Source organism: Volvox carteri, assembly GCF_000143455.1.
Source record: "Volvox carteri f. nagariensis unplaced genomic scaffold VOLCAscaffold_14, whole genome shotgun sequence".
NCBI lineage: Eukaryota > Viridiplantae > Chlorophyta > Chlorophyceae > Chlamydomonadales > Volvocaceae > Volvox > Volvox carteri.
In genome coordinates, this window is record NW_003307557.1 from 1,818,338 (window position 1) to 1,835,444 (window position 17,107).

At 56.4% G+C, this 17,107-nt stretch overlaps 2 protein-coding genes across 2 annotated transcripts; one reads left to right on the top strand and one right to left on the bottom strand.

Moving 5' to 3' along the window:
• Window positions 1–1,975: 1,975 nt before the first annotated feature.
• VOLCADRAFT_89918 (uncharacterized protein) lies at window positions 1,976–5,560 on the top strand (the record flags this gene model as incomplete). Its single annotated transcript, XM_002949405.1, has 6 exons — window positions 1,976–1,982; window positions 2,126–2,631; window positions 3,704–3,714; window positions 3,756–3,820; window positions 4,271–4,347; window positions 5,534–5,560. The coding sequence occupies 6 exons, from the start codon at window positions 1,976–1,978 to the stop codon at window positions 5,558–5,560; spliced, it is 693 nt and encodes a 230-aa protein (XP_002949451.1).
• Window positions 5,561–7,670: 2,110 nt separating this feature from the next.
• VOLCADRAFT_89919 (uncharacterized protein) lies at window positions 7,671–9,830 on the bottom strand (the record flags this gene model as incomplete). The annotated part of the gene is made up of 4 exons (XM_002949504.1): window positions 7,671–7,784; window positions 8,056–9,074; window positions 9,153–9,403; window positions 9,730–9,830. 4 exons carry the CDS (start codon window positions 9,828–9,830, stop codon window positions 7,671–7,673), a joined length of 1,485 nt encoding a protein of 494 aa, XP_002949550.1.
• Window positions 9,831–17,107: the final 7,277 nt, after the last annotated feature.

The following is a 17,107-nucleotide window of genomic DNA, read 5'->3' on the forward strand; positions in this document are numbered from 1 at the left end:
GCTAGCCTGCTGCGGTCGATGCGGGCGGGGGCCCCAATTTGGTTCATGTTTTGATTATCCGTTAGGGGGGGTAACAGTACGGTAAGGGTATGGCGTAATCAGGGGTGGCGTGTTAAGGAAATGTATTTGTATGTTTATCTGTTGGTTGGAGATAGAGTCTGTGGGGGCGAGAAGGCGCTCTCGCTGCAACTTCCTGCGTGCGGCTCGCGTCCACGCCCACGGCCATGTGTAGCCATGCCCCACCAACGAAGGAGAGCGAAAGATCTTGGGTTGGGCGATGCGACCTGCAAGGATCCCGGTTTCTAGCAGTGGTAATGCTGGTGGCTACGTTCCTGTCGTGTGGTGCTGGGCCGGTGCATGTGCTAATGCTGTGGATGTACTCCCCTGCTCCTGCGGCGGGTTGGAAGCCTGCGGAGTTGATGAAGGCGGCTCATGAACTACATATTATGCACAGCCCTTGGCTTTCCCCCGACGGATTAGGAGGGGAAGGAGATGATATAATAAATAAAATGGGTCTTGCTGTGTAGGAGGTTTTTTGGCGGACGCAGCAAGCCTTTTGTTATTGCGATATATAAGTAAGCATGTGGACTTTACGATAGGCAAGGAAAATGTTAAATTTCCTTGGTGAGAAGAGTCGCTGGCTTGGCTGTGCGGATGGCTTCACTGCATGAGTCCTGAAGAATAGATCGGTTGTGCTGGGCAAGGGATTCCAAACGTGCAGTCAAGAGTAATGCAGTACGTACGGGCAATGCGCATTTGCCGCTGAGCGGTCCCCGCCAACCCCCTCCTGCCAACTAGGCCAGATGAGCACACAAGAGCGCAGTTTTTACAATTTATAAGACAGAAATTCGCTGACGCGCCTCAATTCTTAAATGCTGTTGTGCGGCTGGAAGATGTCGCGCTGAGCTACTGCTGGATGGGGAAGTGGTAGGAAGCAAATCGGGGCTAGGCTGCTGGAGCGCTGTGAACGGACCGTTATTTGGAGCCCTCAACCCCATCACCATGTGGATGATGGTGTCTGTCTTGGCGCTGGTCCGACCACCTTTGATCTTGGCCCCGCTTAAGTTGCGGAAGGAGGGGACATTTAAGCACACCGCTCGGCAGCTTTCCCAATCATGCGACAATCATTAGGCGTGCATGGTTGTTACATCGCGCGACATCCAGGTGGTGCGGCAACCCACGGCGTCTCGGAACGACGTTGTTAGTTGGAGGTTGAGTCGCAGGCTGTTAGTTGGAGGGCTGTGCGCCAGGTGTCAATCACACGCATCGTGGTGTGTTGCAATAGGGAAGTGGAGGCCTAAGGTGGCGGTCGAGCAACGGCCAAGGGCTGACGGTTGTGGTCGGTAGCTGGTCGTTGCTGTTTCCCGCTTCGATAATGAACTTCCAAAAGGGGCTGGCGCGTGAGCGAAATGGTGGAGATGAAGAGTAATTAAAATGACGCACGAAGATGTCACTTTTAATGTACGGAAAATATGTACGGAAAAGACGATGGAGGACGTGATTTAGCTAGTGGTGGGCCAGATGCGTGTAGCTGGTGTGTGTATGTGGTTGTGTGTGGATGTGTGTGTGTGTGTGGTTGTGTGTGGTTGTGTGTGGTTGTGTGTGGTTGTGTGTGGATGTGTGTGTGTGGTTGTCCTGGTTTGTGTAGAGGATGGAGGGCTGTGTGCTCTCCAACTGCGCGCCCCAGTGGAAGTGTGTTATGGGAAAGGCCGATTTATGTGTTAGGGCGTGTGAAGAAATTCCATGCGGCGGGCACGACAGCTGTGGCGCGTTCTGTGCCTAAGTATAAATGCAGCGGCACGATTTGGCCGCAATGATGAGGTTGAGCGGGGAGAGTTGTTGCAGAGGGGCCCAGCGTATCGTCCGGTCGGCGCCACCGCGGCGGCTTGCGTAGCTTCACATACTGATGAACACAATAATTTTCACGCAGCCATTGCGTCACGCTGCGGGAATGGTTTGACTATCGAGGACATGTATGCATGGTAGGTGGGCATATCGTTAGGGGGTTGTATACATGAACAGGCATCGAATGCGACGGGTTTTAGTGTGTTTGGGGCAGGAAAGGGCGTATCACGCTAGCTAGCGATTTGGGTTGGCCCAGGATGCTGAGCCTGCTCCGCCGCAGGTGCCGTACCCTCCTTGGGCTCAACTGGCGAGAAGATGAGCTTAACGGAATTGGCGGAGGGCGTCCTGGTTTCGGAGCGCATATTGCGGTACAAGGCCACCTTGATCTGCAGCGCCCGAGCCCTCGCCGCAACTAGACTCTCGGGACTGGAGGGGCCAGAGCCGCTGCTGCGGTTGCTGCTGCTGCCGCTGCTGGAGGCGGCGGCAGCGGCGCCGCCGACGTCACCGTCAAGCGGTGTACGATCCAGAGCGGGTGCCACGGATACCGTTTCGCTGGCGGTGGCGGTAACCTGGCCCTGGCCCTGGTCCTGGTCCGGTCCAGATCCTCGTCCTGAAGAACCTGGTTCGGGCTCTTCATGGCGGAGACGCCGGTTACGGGAGCCCGGGGGCCTCGGCGGCATCGACGCGGATGTCTCTGTGGCCGCTGCTGCGGCAGCAGCCTCCGCGGCTTCCAATGCGGCGCTGACGGTGGCGGCGACCTGGGCCGGAAGAGCTCTGAAGCTTCGGGTACAGGATGACACTGCTTGTATGGCATTCTTTCGGATTTGCGTGGCTAAATCAAATAGCTTACATGATTTTGCAAACCACTTGCAAAAGCAAGTATACACCCCTGAAACTGAATGGGCCACTACGTGAGAAATGTAGTACCCCTTTACGTATGATACTGATATGGATTGCTCCCTTTTAGTTTTCTTCGTAGTCGCTGTTTACATGCATGAAGCGTTGTAGAAGGATTCCTAGCAAAGCATTACTTCCAGACAGTTTGTCTTGTTAACGCACAGTACAAGTACGCTGGAGTAAAGTTACGAGGCTCGAGGGAGTTATGTTACCTGCAAACGACCCTGTCCAAGGAGGGATTTTGTTCACAACCACAATCATTAGCGAAGCTGTGACAGGGAGATGCTTTTGGCTAATGTCATGTTTCTACAGGAGTGTTGGGGTGTTACGCTGTGGGGCGGCTCACGGCTCACCCCGAAAAAGGACGAGCACCGGGGGCCCTGACCGGGCCGAAACACAGCGCAGGGGCGGGTGCGCGGCTCTACGTAGTGTTGTTTAACTGTCAGAGAAGCCCATGAGAATACCTTATATAAAAATGCACTAAATGTGTTCTGCACGCCTTCTATTGTAATTTCCAAGAAGGCACAAACTCCAAGGCGAACCATGGGCCTGTTCGTTCGTTACTAAAGCGTTTCACTAAAAGATTCTTCTGTCCACATGTAACACATTGCCCTTCATGCGTGTTCAACAATATCATTACATGCGTCTAATTCGCCATCTTCAGTTCATTTCATCATAGAAATTTCCTTCATTGACTGAACTCCGATGACATCGTGATGATGATAGCAATGACTACATAAGCGCTGCTTCAGAGCCGCAAAGTGGCGTACATGGCTCGAGTACGGAAGTGCGGAGTGAAGAGAACTTCTCCCCACTCCCCTTTTAAAGGACTAGGTGCGTCTAAAAGAAGAAACTTGATCAAATTGATACCTTAGCTACCTCATTCATCCATGTATACGCCTTGGAAGGCGTCTCTCAATGCCACCTGTGCTCCCTTGCATTCTTTGCAATACTATAACAGCTCGCGCCCTGGTGGGTTGCGCCGTGCTGTCTGTGCTGTGCTGCTGCGTCAGGGGCTTCAATGGTGCTGATCTGCCTGCTGTGTGGCCTGCGCTGTGTATGTTCGGACACGCTGCGGGTGCGTGGCGGTGGGGATGATGGAGGCCTGTCGACTAACAGCTGAATGACAATGTGGTTTGCTCATTACCCCCTGCACCAAGTCGTGCGCACCTGACGAAGTGTGTCCAAGTCAGCTCCAGCGCCAGGCAGCCACTTGGCGTCCTGATGGAGGTGTCGTACATATCTGTGTGTGTGTGTGTATAGGTTTCATCCTGCTCATACATAGGTTTCATCCTGCCCACACGCAAACGTGAACGGTCGCCGTTCACCAGTTGGTTGACGGTTAGTCGGTGAATCGGTTGGCTGGATTACTAAACATTTCGTTATTTGTTTGCGAGTTGACCAATCCGGGAATCTCTGATTGCCCAGGATCGAGCAACCAGCCATCATCTTAGCTAAGGTTATAGCTTGGGCGGTGAGTCTCCGGGCCAGCTGACGAGCTCTGCTACTCTCTCTTGCGCCACGTCAGTGGCTATGGTGGTAGTGGTGCTGGAGGTCGTGCAGGTGGTGCTGATGCTCGTGGTGGCAGTGGTGGCAGTGGTGGTGGTAGGTCCGGTTGGGAAACTCTTTAGGACTGCATTTCAGGAGGTGGAGCCGGGGCATTGCGGCTGCGGGCGCCCTTAGAGCCCCAAACACAGCAGTGGGCCAGGTTAAGGGGCCTCAGCTACCTTATATGTTATAGGGAATAAATATCGCTTTCGCCAAATTCATGTTTGGGAGATAGTGCGCCTGCTATGGACCTCTTTTGCGTGTGTAAGCGCTGGGTGTTAAAGTTACCCCCACGCCGTAATAAGTGAACTTTGTTAGGAGTCGGATTCATCGGATGCTCTTGTTTGGAGCGCGCGTAGCACATTTTCGCCATCGAAAAAAATATCTCATGGCGGAAGTCTCCTCCAAAAGCCTCCAAAAGCTGTGGCCGCGTGCGCGCGCTGCGCCACTGTCGCTACCACTAGCAGCGGAAGCCAAGGTCCCCATCCCACGTCTCCCGTGGCCGGCTGCTGTGTGTACCAGCTCAGCAGATGGCGGCGCGACCGCCTGCCGCCTGCTAGTAGGTGGCCTAATCGCTGCTGCTGGTTAGTTCCAATCTCCAATGTGGCCGTTACCGTTGTTACCGTTATTTCTGTTGTTGGTGCGGCGCAAGTGGTTCGGGAACCGAGTAGCCCACCCAGCTTATTAGCGCTTGTTCAGCTCACGAAGCAAGCAAAGCCAGGCCTGACTTCTTCGTTTCTGACCCGCTCCTTCGGTACAACACTTGTACTGCATGTGCGCGCGTGTACGATGCTGTTGATGTTTTAGCCTTGATGGTGCATATGTAGCTAGCTGCATTCATGTACGTCTGCTGTCCCCATGGTGTATGATGGTGTTGCCGGCTGATTGGTGGTGGACGGTGGTGGCGGTTGATAGCGGTTGAGAGGTTCTAGTTGGGGTTATTAATGGCGACGGGCACGTGGAAGGTGATATATGTGTGTGTGTGTCGACTTGAGTGGCGACCAAACTAAGGAGCTGCCTGAGCAGCGTCCTTAGTAATACTTACTAAAACTAGTATATATGTTTTTTCATTCATGTGAAACACTTGTGATGGAATGTGGGCAACTAATCGAGCGCTGGCTCCTGTACGAAGTTTTGCAAGAGTCGTCTTGATAGTAAGTTTTAAGAATTTTGAGGCACCCAGGTGGTTGGGAACAAAAAAAAGCTGATAAGGGACAAAGCAGGCACCCTCCACCCCACGCAGGCAACCATGCTGAGGTCGGCGAATTGAGTAGATTAGCTTTGGATACTTCTGAAACAATAATATTTTGAGTTGTGGACGTCCTGGGCGCCGGCATGGTAGCCTCGAGAGGCAACGGATGCCTACAGAGAAACCGCCGCGGGCTTCAAACTAACATTGATTTATTTGAGTTTTGGCGAAGTCGTCGTCGTTTGAGGCATATCCTTCGCAGACGCGTTCTAAATAAATTACTGCGTTGTAAGCGTGCAAAATTGCAGATTGTGGCGTTTAAGCGCTTATTCGCGCTCTTACTTCGTGCCGTACGCTTGTGGCTTTCGGATGGGTTTGAGGCGTTGGAGTTGTCTTAAGGCTAGGCCCCCCTATACTCATACAAGCCCCGGAGCAAAGCCGCGGATGGTCCCACCAACCCACGCAATCTTGTGGGACTCTTGTGGGACACGTTGCCCGGAAGAATTGCCCTGTCATGCCAAGCTGCATGCCCTTAATGTGCTGTTGGTGCTGGCTGCTGCTGCTACTCCGCGGGTCTTCAGACTGCGGTCGGTAGTGAGCGTTACAGCAACGTGCGAAAGCGCATCCGCCACTCAAAAGTGGTGTTAGAGCAACGTGTTTACACCAACCAACAATACAATGTGTCGTCCATGTAAAAACTTAAATCCAGAGCATTTACCAACGTTTCCCCCATTCCGCCCTCTAGGGTTCCTTCTGGCTTCCCACACATTTCACGGCTATGTGGTCTATCAGCCAATGTGCGTGTTTGCCTATGCACATGTACACGTGTATGCGCGTGGGTTATTTTGTGGGTTGTGTGGGTTATTTATACGCCGCAGCAGGCCATGCCGGCCACCGGTCGCCGACGGGAACTTTTCAGAGGCTCCCCACGAGCCAACGAAAGGACCACCCACAGCAGGTACGGGTGATAGGGGTACCGCAACACCCGGCAAATCAGCCACAGAAAGATCCCCAAGGCCCGTCCAGTTAGCGGCGGAGGGCTGCTTCAACCAAACTCAACTCCACCACAAGGGGAAGGGGGCGAACGGCTGCGGTGACCTGCGGGACATCTTTCCCCGCATACGCACACACACACGCCCACGCGCCCACACGCGCCGCACACGCCGCGCACACGCCGCACACGCACACACACGCACCCGCACCCGCACATTCATACCCGCACAGGCAGGGTAAGCCGCCCATCCTCTATGATACAAAGCTTTACCCCGGCCGTGATAATGACCTCTGCCTCCCTTGTGGATTGGGCAGGGGCAGCAACAGAGACCTCCGAGGCAAAGAAATTCCAGGCAAAAAAAAATGCTGGACTATGGTACATAAAAGAAGTATACAACATGGATTCGTGTATTGTACAGGATTTGAAAGGCGCTTGAAATGTACACATCACCAGCGACAAGAACTCTCCTCTCTAAGCTGAATAAAACCACACTGCAGTAACTCCGCACTAGTTCAGCGAAGCAGCGTATCTTAGCATGCGCACAAGACCAAAGAGCAAAGTACAACGTAAAGTGCGGGTGTGGCGGCCGAACCAGCACAAGCCAGCCGCCCTAGGGCGCCCACTAGGCCCTGTGGGGGCCCCCCAAAACAGCAACGAAACCCGACGCACCTTCTAAGAGACGTCCAAAATCTGAGCTACGCAAATCCTTGGGTTAAAAAAATTGGAATATGTTGGAAAGGACGGAAGTCGGGTGTGTTGCATTCGTCCAGGAGTAAACGGCCCCCGAGCTCCTCCTCTTCCTCCGGGGGCTGCTGCCGGATGAAAGTAACATTCCTCGGCTTCCATCGGCATGTTTGAGGACGAACCCCAGGCATCATGCGGTGTGGTCTCGCCCTCAAACACGCACGCCCTTAACGTGGAAAACGAGCCCATCCTTTCCCTCCACCACCCTTTCCCCCCAGTCTTCTTTGCTCACTATTTTGCCCTCTCCCCCTCCCGATAGTTGCAAAAGCCCTTCCTCCCAGCTAATGCCCTTCAAGGCGCTTCACCAGCGCCACTCAGCTGGCCTGGGCGGGGTCGGAGCTGAGGGTGTGCTAAGAACGAGGGCAGCGCTGCGGAGGGCGCTTAGGAGGACAATGTGCAAAACTGCCACGTCTCTACGGCCGCATCAGGTTCTGCAGCTGCAGCCGCTGCCCTTCAGCTCCTGAGAGCCTCTGCGCTCTTATCTGTCAGCACCAACCGCCGCATGCACGGGAGGCCAGCTGCGGCCGCCCACAGAAGCCCCAGAGCGCGCGCACTGGTGCTCTCCACCTGCGCGGTCGAGAGGGGTAACAGCATGCAACAGCAAACATATGAAAATCGTATGGCCGCCTGTCTGCCTGTCTGTCTGTCCGTCTGTCAGTCAGAGCATCAGTGAGGATTATGCACAGCGGAGGTGCATATGCCTGATGCCGTATCCTGCCAGTGACGTCACCCAATGACGTCATTGGGAAACCTCTCAAAACTTTACAAAAGCAGTGCGGGTGTGGTCAAATTTCAGACAACACAATTCACTTGTTGAAAGATCAACAGCCATCCTCACCTCGAGCTCCTCCAGCTGCGGCGCCTGCAGCTCCACCGTCCACATCTCCGCCGCTGCCGCCTCCTCGCCCACCTCCGCCGCCATCATGTCGGCCAGTAAATCGTAGCAAGGGTCCAAGCTGAACCGCAACCACGCCAAAATACGCAGCGGGCCCGGCAGCTGCATCGTCACCAGTGGGTTGCCGTACAAATCCAGCCGCGCCAGCGACGGGAGGTGCGCCACAACCAGTGGCACCGCCTCCAAGCCGCAGAACCGTAGATCCAGGGATGACAGCGAGTTGCAGCTGGGCAGCCAGGTAAGTAGCTCCACAAGCGCGTGAGTCGCGTCGACGGTGAGTATGGGGGGGCCGTACAGCGCGCCGACAGCCGCCGCTTCCATCTCTTCAGCCGCTGCCTCCACCTCGTCATCGGCTGCCGCTTCCAAGCTTCCTCCTCTTACCCCCGCAGCTGCCGCCAACCCGTTTCTAAAGTCGTCTACATGGGTACCCGAAGCATCAAGGTCATCGGCGTAGTTATTGTAGCCGATTGCGGCCGTAGCTGTAGGAAACCCGGCCTGAGAAACGGTTGCAGTGAAGCCGCCGGTGGGCGCCACCACCACCGCTGGAACATCAGCATCTGCCGCGGCGCCGCTGCCCCGCACACCACCAGCTTCACCGACACCGCTGCCGCCCATCATTGGCGGCGGTGGCGGCGGCTGCACTGACAGGTCGTGTGCAAGCGACAGCTCCCGAAGCTTGCTCAGCGGCGGCCACGGTGCAGCTGCGACGCCGCGAGCTGGGTCACAGTAGGTGATGGCGTGCGTGTGCGCCAGGTCGAGGCGCTCCAGAAGGGGCAGCGCCTGCAGGGCCGCCCCCAGTGCAGCCCAGGCCTCCACAGCGCCGCCATCCAGCACCAGAATATCGTGCGAGTCGTCACTGCCCTGGTAGAAGCACCTGTTGATGACCAGCTCGCGTAGATTGAGAAGGTTCAGGTGGCTCGGGAGCTGTTGATGGACCGGAGCTGGTGCTGGACGAATGCACGCTGTGGCGAAGTGGAGCGATGCGGTGTGGGGGATGTCGTGCACGTGCAGCTTCTGGAGGGATGAAAGCGAGAACGCACCACGGAGGACGCAGCCGGCTGCCTTGGCAGAGAGGGAGGAGGAGGAGGAGGTGGTGGATGCGGACTGGGTGACGGTGCCGGTTCCGGAGCTGGCAGCCGCGTGGACGCCAGGGCCATGGATGGTGAGCTGCCTGAGCTTGGTGGATGCGGCCAGGATGGGCAGAGATTGACCGAGCGGATAGCTCCAAGGAGCCATTAGCATCGCCGGCGCGCGGTATTCTGGGCGCGAATAAAGGAACAACGTCATCGTCCTGAGGAAATCGCGACGTTGCAAGAGCCAGCGGCTGATGACTTCCGCCTGCAATGTAAGCCTACGCGACTCAAATGTCTGCCCGCAGACCGCATGACTTCCTTGTGGGACAGAAACGTGACCCTGAAGGTCGCGAATTTCAACGTTTTCCCAAAGGTGCGCAGTAGCTTCGCTCGGCCTCGCGGCTTCGCGCCATACTTTGCATACCAGTGACACAGTCACACGCCTGCGGGATAGGAAACTTACTCAGTTAGGAGCAGGATGAAACGCTTAACGGCAATGTGCGAGGAGTAGTCGCTACATGGCAAGGTGCCTGGCCGAACTGACCTTTCGTGTGAACTTAGGAGGCCAAATATAGTCACCAGAAGCTCCTTGGGCAACGTTGGGAGCGTCACCTCGGGTGCAGCGACACACCCAACAACATCCATATCGCTAAAACTGTCCAGCTCCAGTCAAAGCTGTTAAAAGCACCCTTGGTTTCTCTGTAGTCTTTAGTAGATGGTATATTGCCTGTGCCTACCTGTATTTACAACGAACACTAGGTTTTTCCACGAACGTTACAAACAAGGAGATGACGGATAAAAGTGCTATACACGTTGTGCAGTTATCATATGTTCATAAACTCTGGGTCAATGCGCTTCCATATCTTACGTCAGTGGGTTTGGCATGTCGCAATTTACGTGGGCCTGGCTTGACACTTTGTCATGATAAAGAGGCCCGTAAAATCGGTAGTGTCTTACTATCCCCCTCAGTTGTTTATCCAGCGACATTCGGCAGGTTCCGGTTTTGCAATACGGCACTCTTTAGTATACAACACCTAGAGGGCGAAGGTGGAGGTGCATATATTTGCTTTAGAGAGCACAGGCGGAGGACTGTGCTCGAATAGGATTGGCGGGTGTAGCTCATTAACGCCGCTTCCTTAAAGTCCCCGACATGCACGCGAACCGCAGCCCTGCGGCCGAGGGGCCGAACGCAATGATCATTACAAACAGCGCAACCGCCGTAAGACGCTATTGTGAATCGTTAGTCATACATCGTCTAGGTTGTGGACATGCAATGCTGTCACACCGCTGGTTCACAGTGCCGAATCACTCGCACGGGACAACCGTCCATGTCTCATAGGTCGCACGAGGAGAGGCACATCTCAATATGGTTAATCTCCTGCCCGAGGACCAACTAAGCCTCAGCTTTCTCCAAGCTGCGAGCTTGAGCCAACTACGGGCTCAATAAATGAGCAGTTCCTGTAACCAACCCTATTTGCCTGGAGGCTAGACCCCCCATGACGTCGTCGTCATCAACTGCACACGTACCAGGCATGGCTAAGGAGCAGAGCCTCAAAAAACGCAAAACTATGTAGCCTATACTGGACTCCGGGTTCCACGGAAGGGTGTGATAATTCTGATGTCCGTCCGGATCCATCCTATGGTCGCCGTCAGCTAATAATAAAAGGGGTACAAGTTTGGGTATGGGTGCGAGTGTGAGCCGACACGGTAGGGGTCGTTGCTACAAGGTATCAGTGAGAATGGGCAACGAATGCATGCAAGAGGTACAGTATGCCCGGATGCGTGCACGCACATGGAGGTCCCGGTGATGTCTCACTGGCTGGCTGCGGCTGCTAGGACAAGACAGATCACTGCATGGGGCAAAACAAACACATGGGCGGCTCCTTCCTCGAGCGCGCGTCCGAGCTTGATTGCTGCCTGTTCGGCGATGTCATGCTAGAGCGGTCTGGCCCCGTCGTTCCGCCGGCGCCATCCCCACCCCAGCCCCCGGGCCCTACGGCATGGGGCCCCGCCTGCTGAGGCTGCTGTTGGCCGCCGCCCCAGGGTGGAGCCATCGCCAGCGCCGGCTGCTGCTGAACCAGGACGGCCTGCTGTTGCCAGTGCTGGGCCAGCTGCTGAGTCAGCTGCTGCGCGGTAGCCACAGCTGCCAAGCGCTGTATGTCGACGGACGGTGCCAGCAGGGCATGCGCCGCTGGCGTCAGCAGCTGCGGCCCCAGCGCCACATTTGCTGGATCCAGAGCCCCTCCACCGGGTCCCGGGTGGGCAGGTTGCGAACGCGGCGTGACTCCTCCCTGTGCCGGTGAAGGTCCCAGCGTAGATGCGGTGTCACGCTGGGACAGGGCTGCTGCCGCCGTGGCCGATGCAAGCTTGGGTTCAGGCATCGTTTCCTTGTCCAACGCCGTGCGGCCGGAGTGGATGTGGCCGCACACATGCTGCTGCTGCTGGGGGCTCTTTCCAGGACTACGACCCATCGCTGCAGTTCCAGCGCCTCCGACAGTAAGGGTGGTCATTAGATCCCCACGTGCCGAGAGCTGGCCTGAAGCTGCTCCCCCAGGCGCACTGCATGCGGCGGACCGGGGACCTGCAGCGCTACCCTGTCTCGGTCCCATGGGCGCTGTAGTTACAGCATCTGCGCTGGTCACATCGATGGATGGCTGCACAGGGCGAGGGGAGATGCCGTCGGCATCCCGTACAGTCTGCGGTTGTTCAGCTTCTGCGTCTGCCGGTTCCGGCTTCTCAGGCGTTGCCGCGTTCACTGCCCGCCACCACTGCTCGGACTGAGCTTCACGCCCGCCTGTGCTCCGCGCAGAGCAAGCGCCTGCCTCGCGGGCGCTCGCGGTCCCGCTGTCGGTGGCGCTTTCACCGGCGCCGCCACTGGAAGCACCCGGGTCCTTAGGCCCTGTGGCGCTGAAAAGTGAAACCCCTCCGCGCCGCAGGCATCCGCCCTCTGACTTGGCGGCGGTAATCCCACTCGGCGCCGTTGGCGTAGGTCCGGCGGTTGACCGGAACCTTGCATGTTTTGGTGGCGACGAAGGGCTTATCGCCGAAGTCACCATGGCCACAGTGGGTGTCAAGCCCGCCTTGGACTGCTGTGCAGCGCGGACGCCGCTGTGGTTCTCAGTGACAGGACCAGGACCGCTGCGCGACGTGGTTGGCTGGCTGCGCACGGCCGCCATCGCAGTTGCCATGCGCGATGGCGAGAGTGGCGCCATGGGGCTCGTGGCTCCGGCCAGGGAGGACACCACACCGGACAGCTGCTCCTCCAGAACCTCTAGTCGATGCTGAGGTGTGAGGTAGGTTCAGGTTTAGGTTATCAGGCGTAGGTTGTCATAGTTACGACAACAGTATTAGCAACAGCAAGAGTAATTGCAGTAATAACGACAAGACTCCTTTTTTCCCTAAAAGTTTTTGCATGGGCTAATATTTCAGCCATTTTAGCTGATTCGTCGGCACGTTCCTGGACAAGAGCTGTTGCTGCCTGTTAACCCAATCCTTTCAGCTCAATCTGTAACTTCTTTAACAGCCAATCTCCTATCCAGGCAAAGGGGTCTTAGGGTTACTTAGGATTACTCTTTTTATAGCCCAAAACCGCCCAAGGATGTGATTCTCCTCACCGTCAGGTAGTCAACATTGGTCTCCAATTTACCCAGTCGCGCTGAGAACTTCTCCTCAAAGCCGCTGGCTGCGCGCCGCTCCGCCTCCTCCACTAACGCGGCCTCCCTGCGGGCATCCGGAACAGCGGAGCGCAGTGACGCGCTCAGTGACTTGCTCAGCCCGACAACGTAGCGGGCTCCTTGCGGGCGTGCGGGTGAGCCAAGAGGAGCACCACAGCGCGCTACCCTTGCAAGCAGTGTGGCATGGCCCCTGGCAACCTTGACACTATCGAGCAGGATATATATTAATCAGGCACAAGGAACTGGTCGTGTCACTCATTCGTTGCCTACATCGCATAAACACAAGCCCCTGTATACATGGTTACGTGCAGCCACAACCGCTGGGGTTCACCACGAAAGCCCGACCTTCATGTCCTATGATCCACACACATGGCAAAAGCAGACACACCTCAGCTTGGCAATATTCGCCTCGCGGGCCCGCAGCTCGTTCGTCTGCTCGCCATAGCGCGATTGCATGTCACTGAAGGCCCGTTGCCACTCGCGGCGAAGGCTGCCGCCCTCCGTCGCCACCTCCTTGCGAATGTCCGCCACGAGCGACTACGGGAGCGTTCCAAACACAAAACTGACTTCAAAACGCGTGCTTCTGGCCTTGGCAGCTTGAGGCAACAGAAAACTATGGCGAAAGCAATTTACCTGACACCATAACGTCATGCGTTGCGATAACACACACAGAGAAAACAAAGCGACAGCTTGGCTTCTGTCCCCCGAACTTCAAAAATTCTAAGCGCACCTTCAGGGATTCCAGCTCGGTGCGCACTTCCGCCTGCGCGACGGAGTCACGACCCAAGCTGCCAAGCGATATATGGCCATTCAACATGCGCGACTGCTGCATGCCGAAGGGACCCATCCCAGGATCCATGGACCCGCTGGCACGCTGGCTGCCGCCTGCACACGTTGGTGACCATGGGAAGCACGGAACGACGCATGAATTCATGTACGGTATCACATGGACAGGGAGCATGGAGCCGCTGGCTGTGAGTCGAATGATGGCAAATGGAGAAATAACGGGGAAGGAATAGGTGCGCTTAAGAAGACGTAAAAAAGGACAGTACTTCAGGACCCCCCTTCGCGAACCGCAAGGCGACGAAAAGCCCGTGCCCAATTCATAGTGCCGTCCAAAAGTCTCCCCATGCCACCCCTCGTTCCAGTTCACGCACTCTGCGGAGTTGCTGGTACCGCAGGAGGCCCGGCTGATGGCGAAGGTGACGCAGGTAACGCATTCTGCTGCTGCTGCTGTTGTTGTTGTTGTTGTTGCTGGAGGAGCAACGCGACCTGCTTTGCTGTCTCATCTTGTTGCTGCCGCAACTCGTTCAACGAACGCGCCGTTGTATCCAGCACACCCATGACGGCATCTGTCAAGGACGACCAGGCAGCGGGAGGAAAAGGACGTGCATATAAGGCAACGGGTTGCAAGCTCAGAAAACAAACCGAAAATCATGGCACGCGCATGTACGCACCGGTTAGCCTGTCGCCGGCGGACTGTTCCGCAGCCTCTGCCAACCTGGTCAGCTCTGCACGCGCCTGCTGCTGCCACTCTGCCAGGCCAGCCATCCGACTGGAGAGTTCCGCACATTGCTGCGTTAATGACGCTACTGGCAGCTGCAAGAGTTGGACCTGTAGAGGGAAGTGCATTAGGACACAGCTTAAAGCCCCGTTCCCACACCAAGTGTACTCAGAGCAGCGCAAGAGTTTTTTAACGCGGACTTGTCATAACATGTAAGTTGTGAAGTTGTGTAATGTGGCAGACACTGACTGTCGACCTCTCCAGGCCACGGGAGCTGTCTACACCGACAAGCCGGTGACAAGATGCGACGGGTTCCTGTAGTCGGCTTGTCGATGACACTTAATGCTTCAACAACAACGATTTCGCCACCTGACCTGCCCGCAGTGCTCACCTGCGCTTGCAATTGCAAGACCTGCGGTTCCATAGCTGGATTGGCGCTGGGGTGTTGCTGCGGCACCGGCTGTTGCTGTTGCTGCTGTAGCAGCTGCTGCTGCATCATATCGACGCGCGCCCCGAGTGTCCTGGCCTCCGCACTTGCGGCCGTGGCCAAAGCTAACGCCGGCGACAACTGATCAAGTTGAGCCCGCAGGACGGCCAATTCCGCCTGTACTTGAGGTTGCACAGAAAGGGAACTGCAAAGGCACAACAGACGCAGGGTGCCACTACATATCAGGGCGCGCCAAAGGATCGTGGGTCAGTGTAGGACAGACCCGTTCCCCAGCTAATGCTACAGGGCCCCACTCGGGTAGGCTGTTGCAAATGGCGGCAAGCCCCCTCAAATTTCATTGGCCGCCACCCTCATGCCACAATGTTTGCCTCCTCCGTCCTCTCATTATGTTTAAAAGGTGAGGTGGGTATAGGTCATCATCGTGATCATGCGGCCAGACCAGATGGCCTTTGTAAAGCCGTCCTAAGTGCATGTCTAGGTCCAATCCTGAGCCGTACCTGCCAAGTTCTCCCGACGACGCTAATCGTTGCGCCTGAGCGCTGCTGTTGGCAGCGACCTTGTCCGCAAGCCTTTGGACTTGCCCGCTCAAGCTGCGGTGGTCGTCCGTCAGGCGCTTGACGGATTCCTGCAATCCCTCATATGAGAAGACAGTGAAAGGCGGGCGTTCATAAATCGTTAAAACTTAAGCATGGCCGTCCTGTCCAGTGAAAGCACCACTGCGGCATGTTATCCAAACCTATTGACTTCGGAACGGCTCTGCGGCTCTACCTCATATCCTGCCACTGACCTGCCGGTCCCGTTCGCCCTCCTCAAGCCGCTCAAGCCGGACCCGCGCATCGCGTCCTCGCTCCTCCTGGAAGGCTATGCGCGTCTCCAAGTCTGAGATTGCTCGTCCATGATTCCCGCATGTCTCAAGAACCCTCTCGACCTGGCCCGCGCATTCTAGCTGCGCTGCTGTGCAAGTGTCCAGTGCGCCCAAACGCTCCTGTGTGCAGAGAGCAGATGGCGGAAATGCTTATGGCGGGCGTCTCCTCCGTAGAAACAGAGAATCTTCGGCACCAGGAGGGCGCACCGACAGCCCGAGACATGTTGCACTGGCCGTTGGAGTTTGCACGTCCTTCAAACCAGCCTTTCAGTCTCCTTATGTATCGGTTGGATTGGACAGAATTGCTAAAAAGGCCGAGGTTAGCACGTCACAGACCCGGAATCTTACCGTCGCGGCTCGTAGACCATCCTTCAGGGACTGAATAGCCGTGTCGTATTTTTGCTGCTGCAGCTGGATAACAGTAGCTGAAACATTGGCCGCGGCGGTACTAACGCCCCCCCCGCTGACGGCTGGGCTCGGGACATTGCGTGGCAAGCGGCTTGTAAGGCTACCGGACGGGTTGCTAGCTGGAGGTGGTGTGCGGCCCCCTGCGGACAGCCCTGATGTCCCGGCGACCACGGTTTGCGGTGCGCGCGCGACGGTTTGCGGCGCAGTGCCTCCTAAGCGCGGCGTGGATGGTGTGCCAGTCGCTGCACCACCATCGCTGCCAGCTACCGACGATGCCGAAGCAATCGAAATCCGGCTGCTATTAGGCGCAAGTGGAGCGGCCGCCCCACCAGCTGACGTTCCACGTGGTTGACCTGCCGCTCCGTCAGTTCCTCGAGCGGTGAATCCGCCTCGCTGGCTTATGCTAGCTTCAGTGCCACTTGCCCTGCCACCAGTTAGAATTTGCCTCATCTCCTCGCCTTCAGCCAATGACAGCGGCGTGTTGCCCGCCTGCGCAACGATATGTCGGTTGGCAAGTAAAATCCCTGCGCCAGTGCACGAGCCCATAATGTACACTACCATAAAAGCTGATACACTGGCGGGATTTGGACCGCGCCAAGGGCTCTGGTTGCCAATCGTGCATGGCGAGGTAGTGCAAGCACGTGACCTGCAAAACGTTGGGGTTCCGAGGGTAAACTAGACCCTATTAACAATACTGTATTGTCCAATATTGTAAATAGGGCCTAGTTTACCCCCAAGCGCACACATACCTTGTCCTTAACGTCCGTTCGATTGTTTGCCTCGAGCAGTCTCAGCACAACTGCCTTGTGGCCTCCAGCCACCGCCAAATGCAGGGGGGTTTGCCCTTCCTGAATGAATGAAGGAAACGTGGAGTGAGATTTCCACATGTATCTTCCATGCGGTGTGCCCACAGAAACCCTTGACAGCGCACCTTATTCTTTGCTTTTGCTGTCGTCTTTCGACCTGCTAGCAACTCGCCAACAGTTTCCTCGTAGCCCTACAAGTAGCCCGGACAAGGGAGGG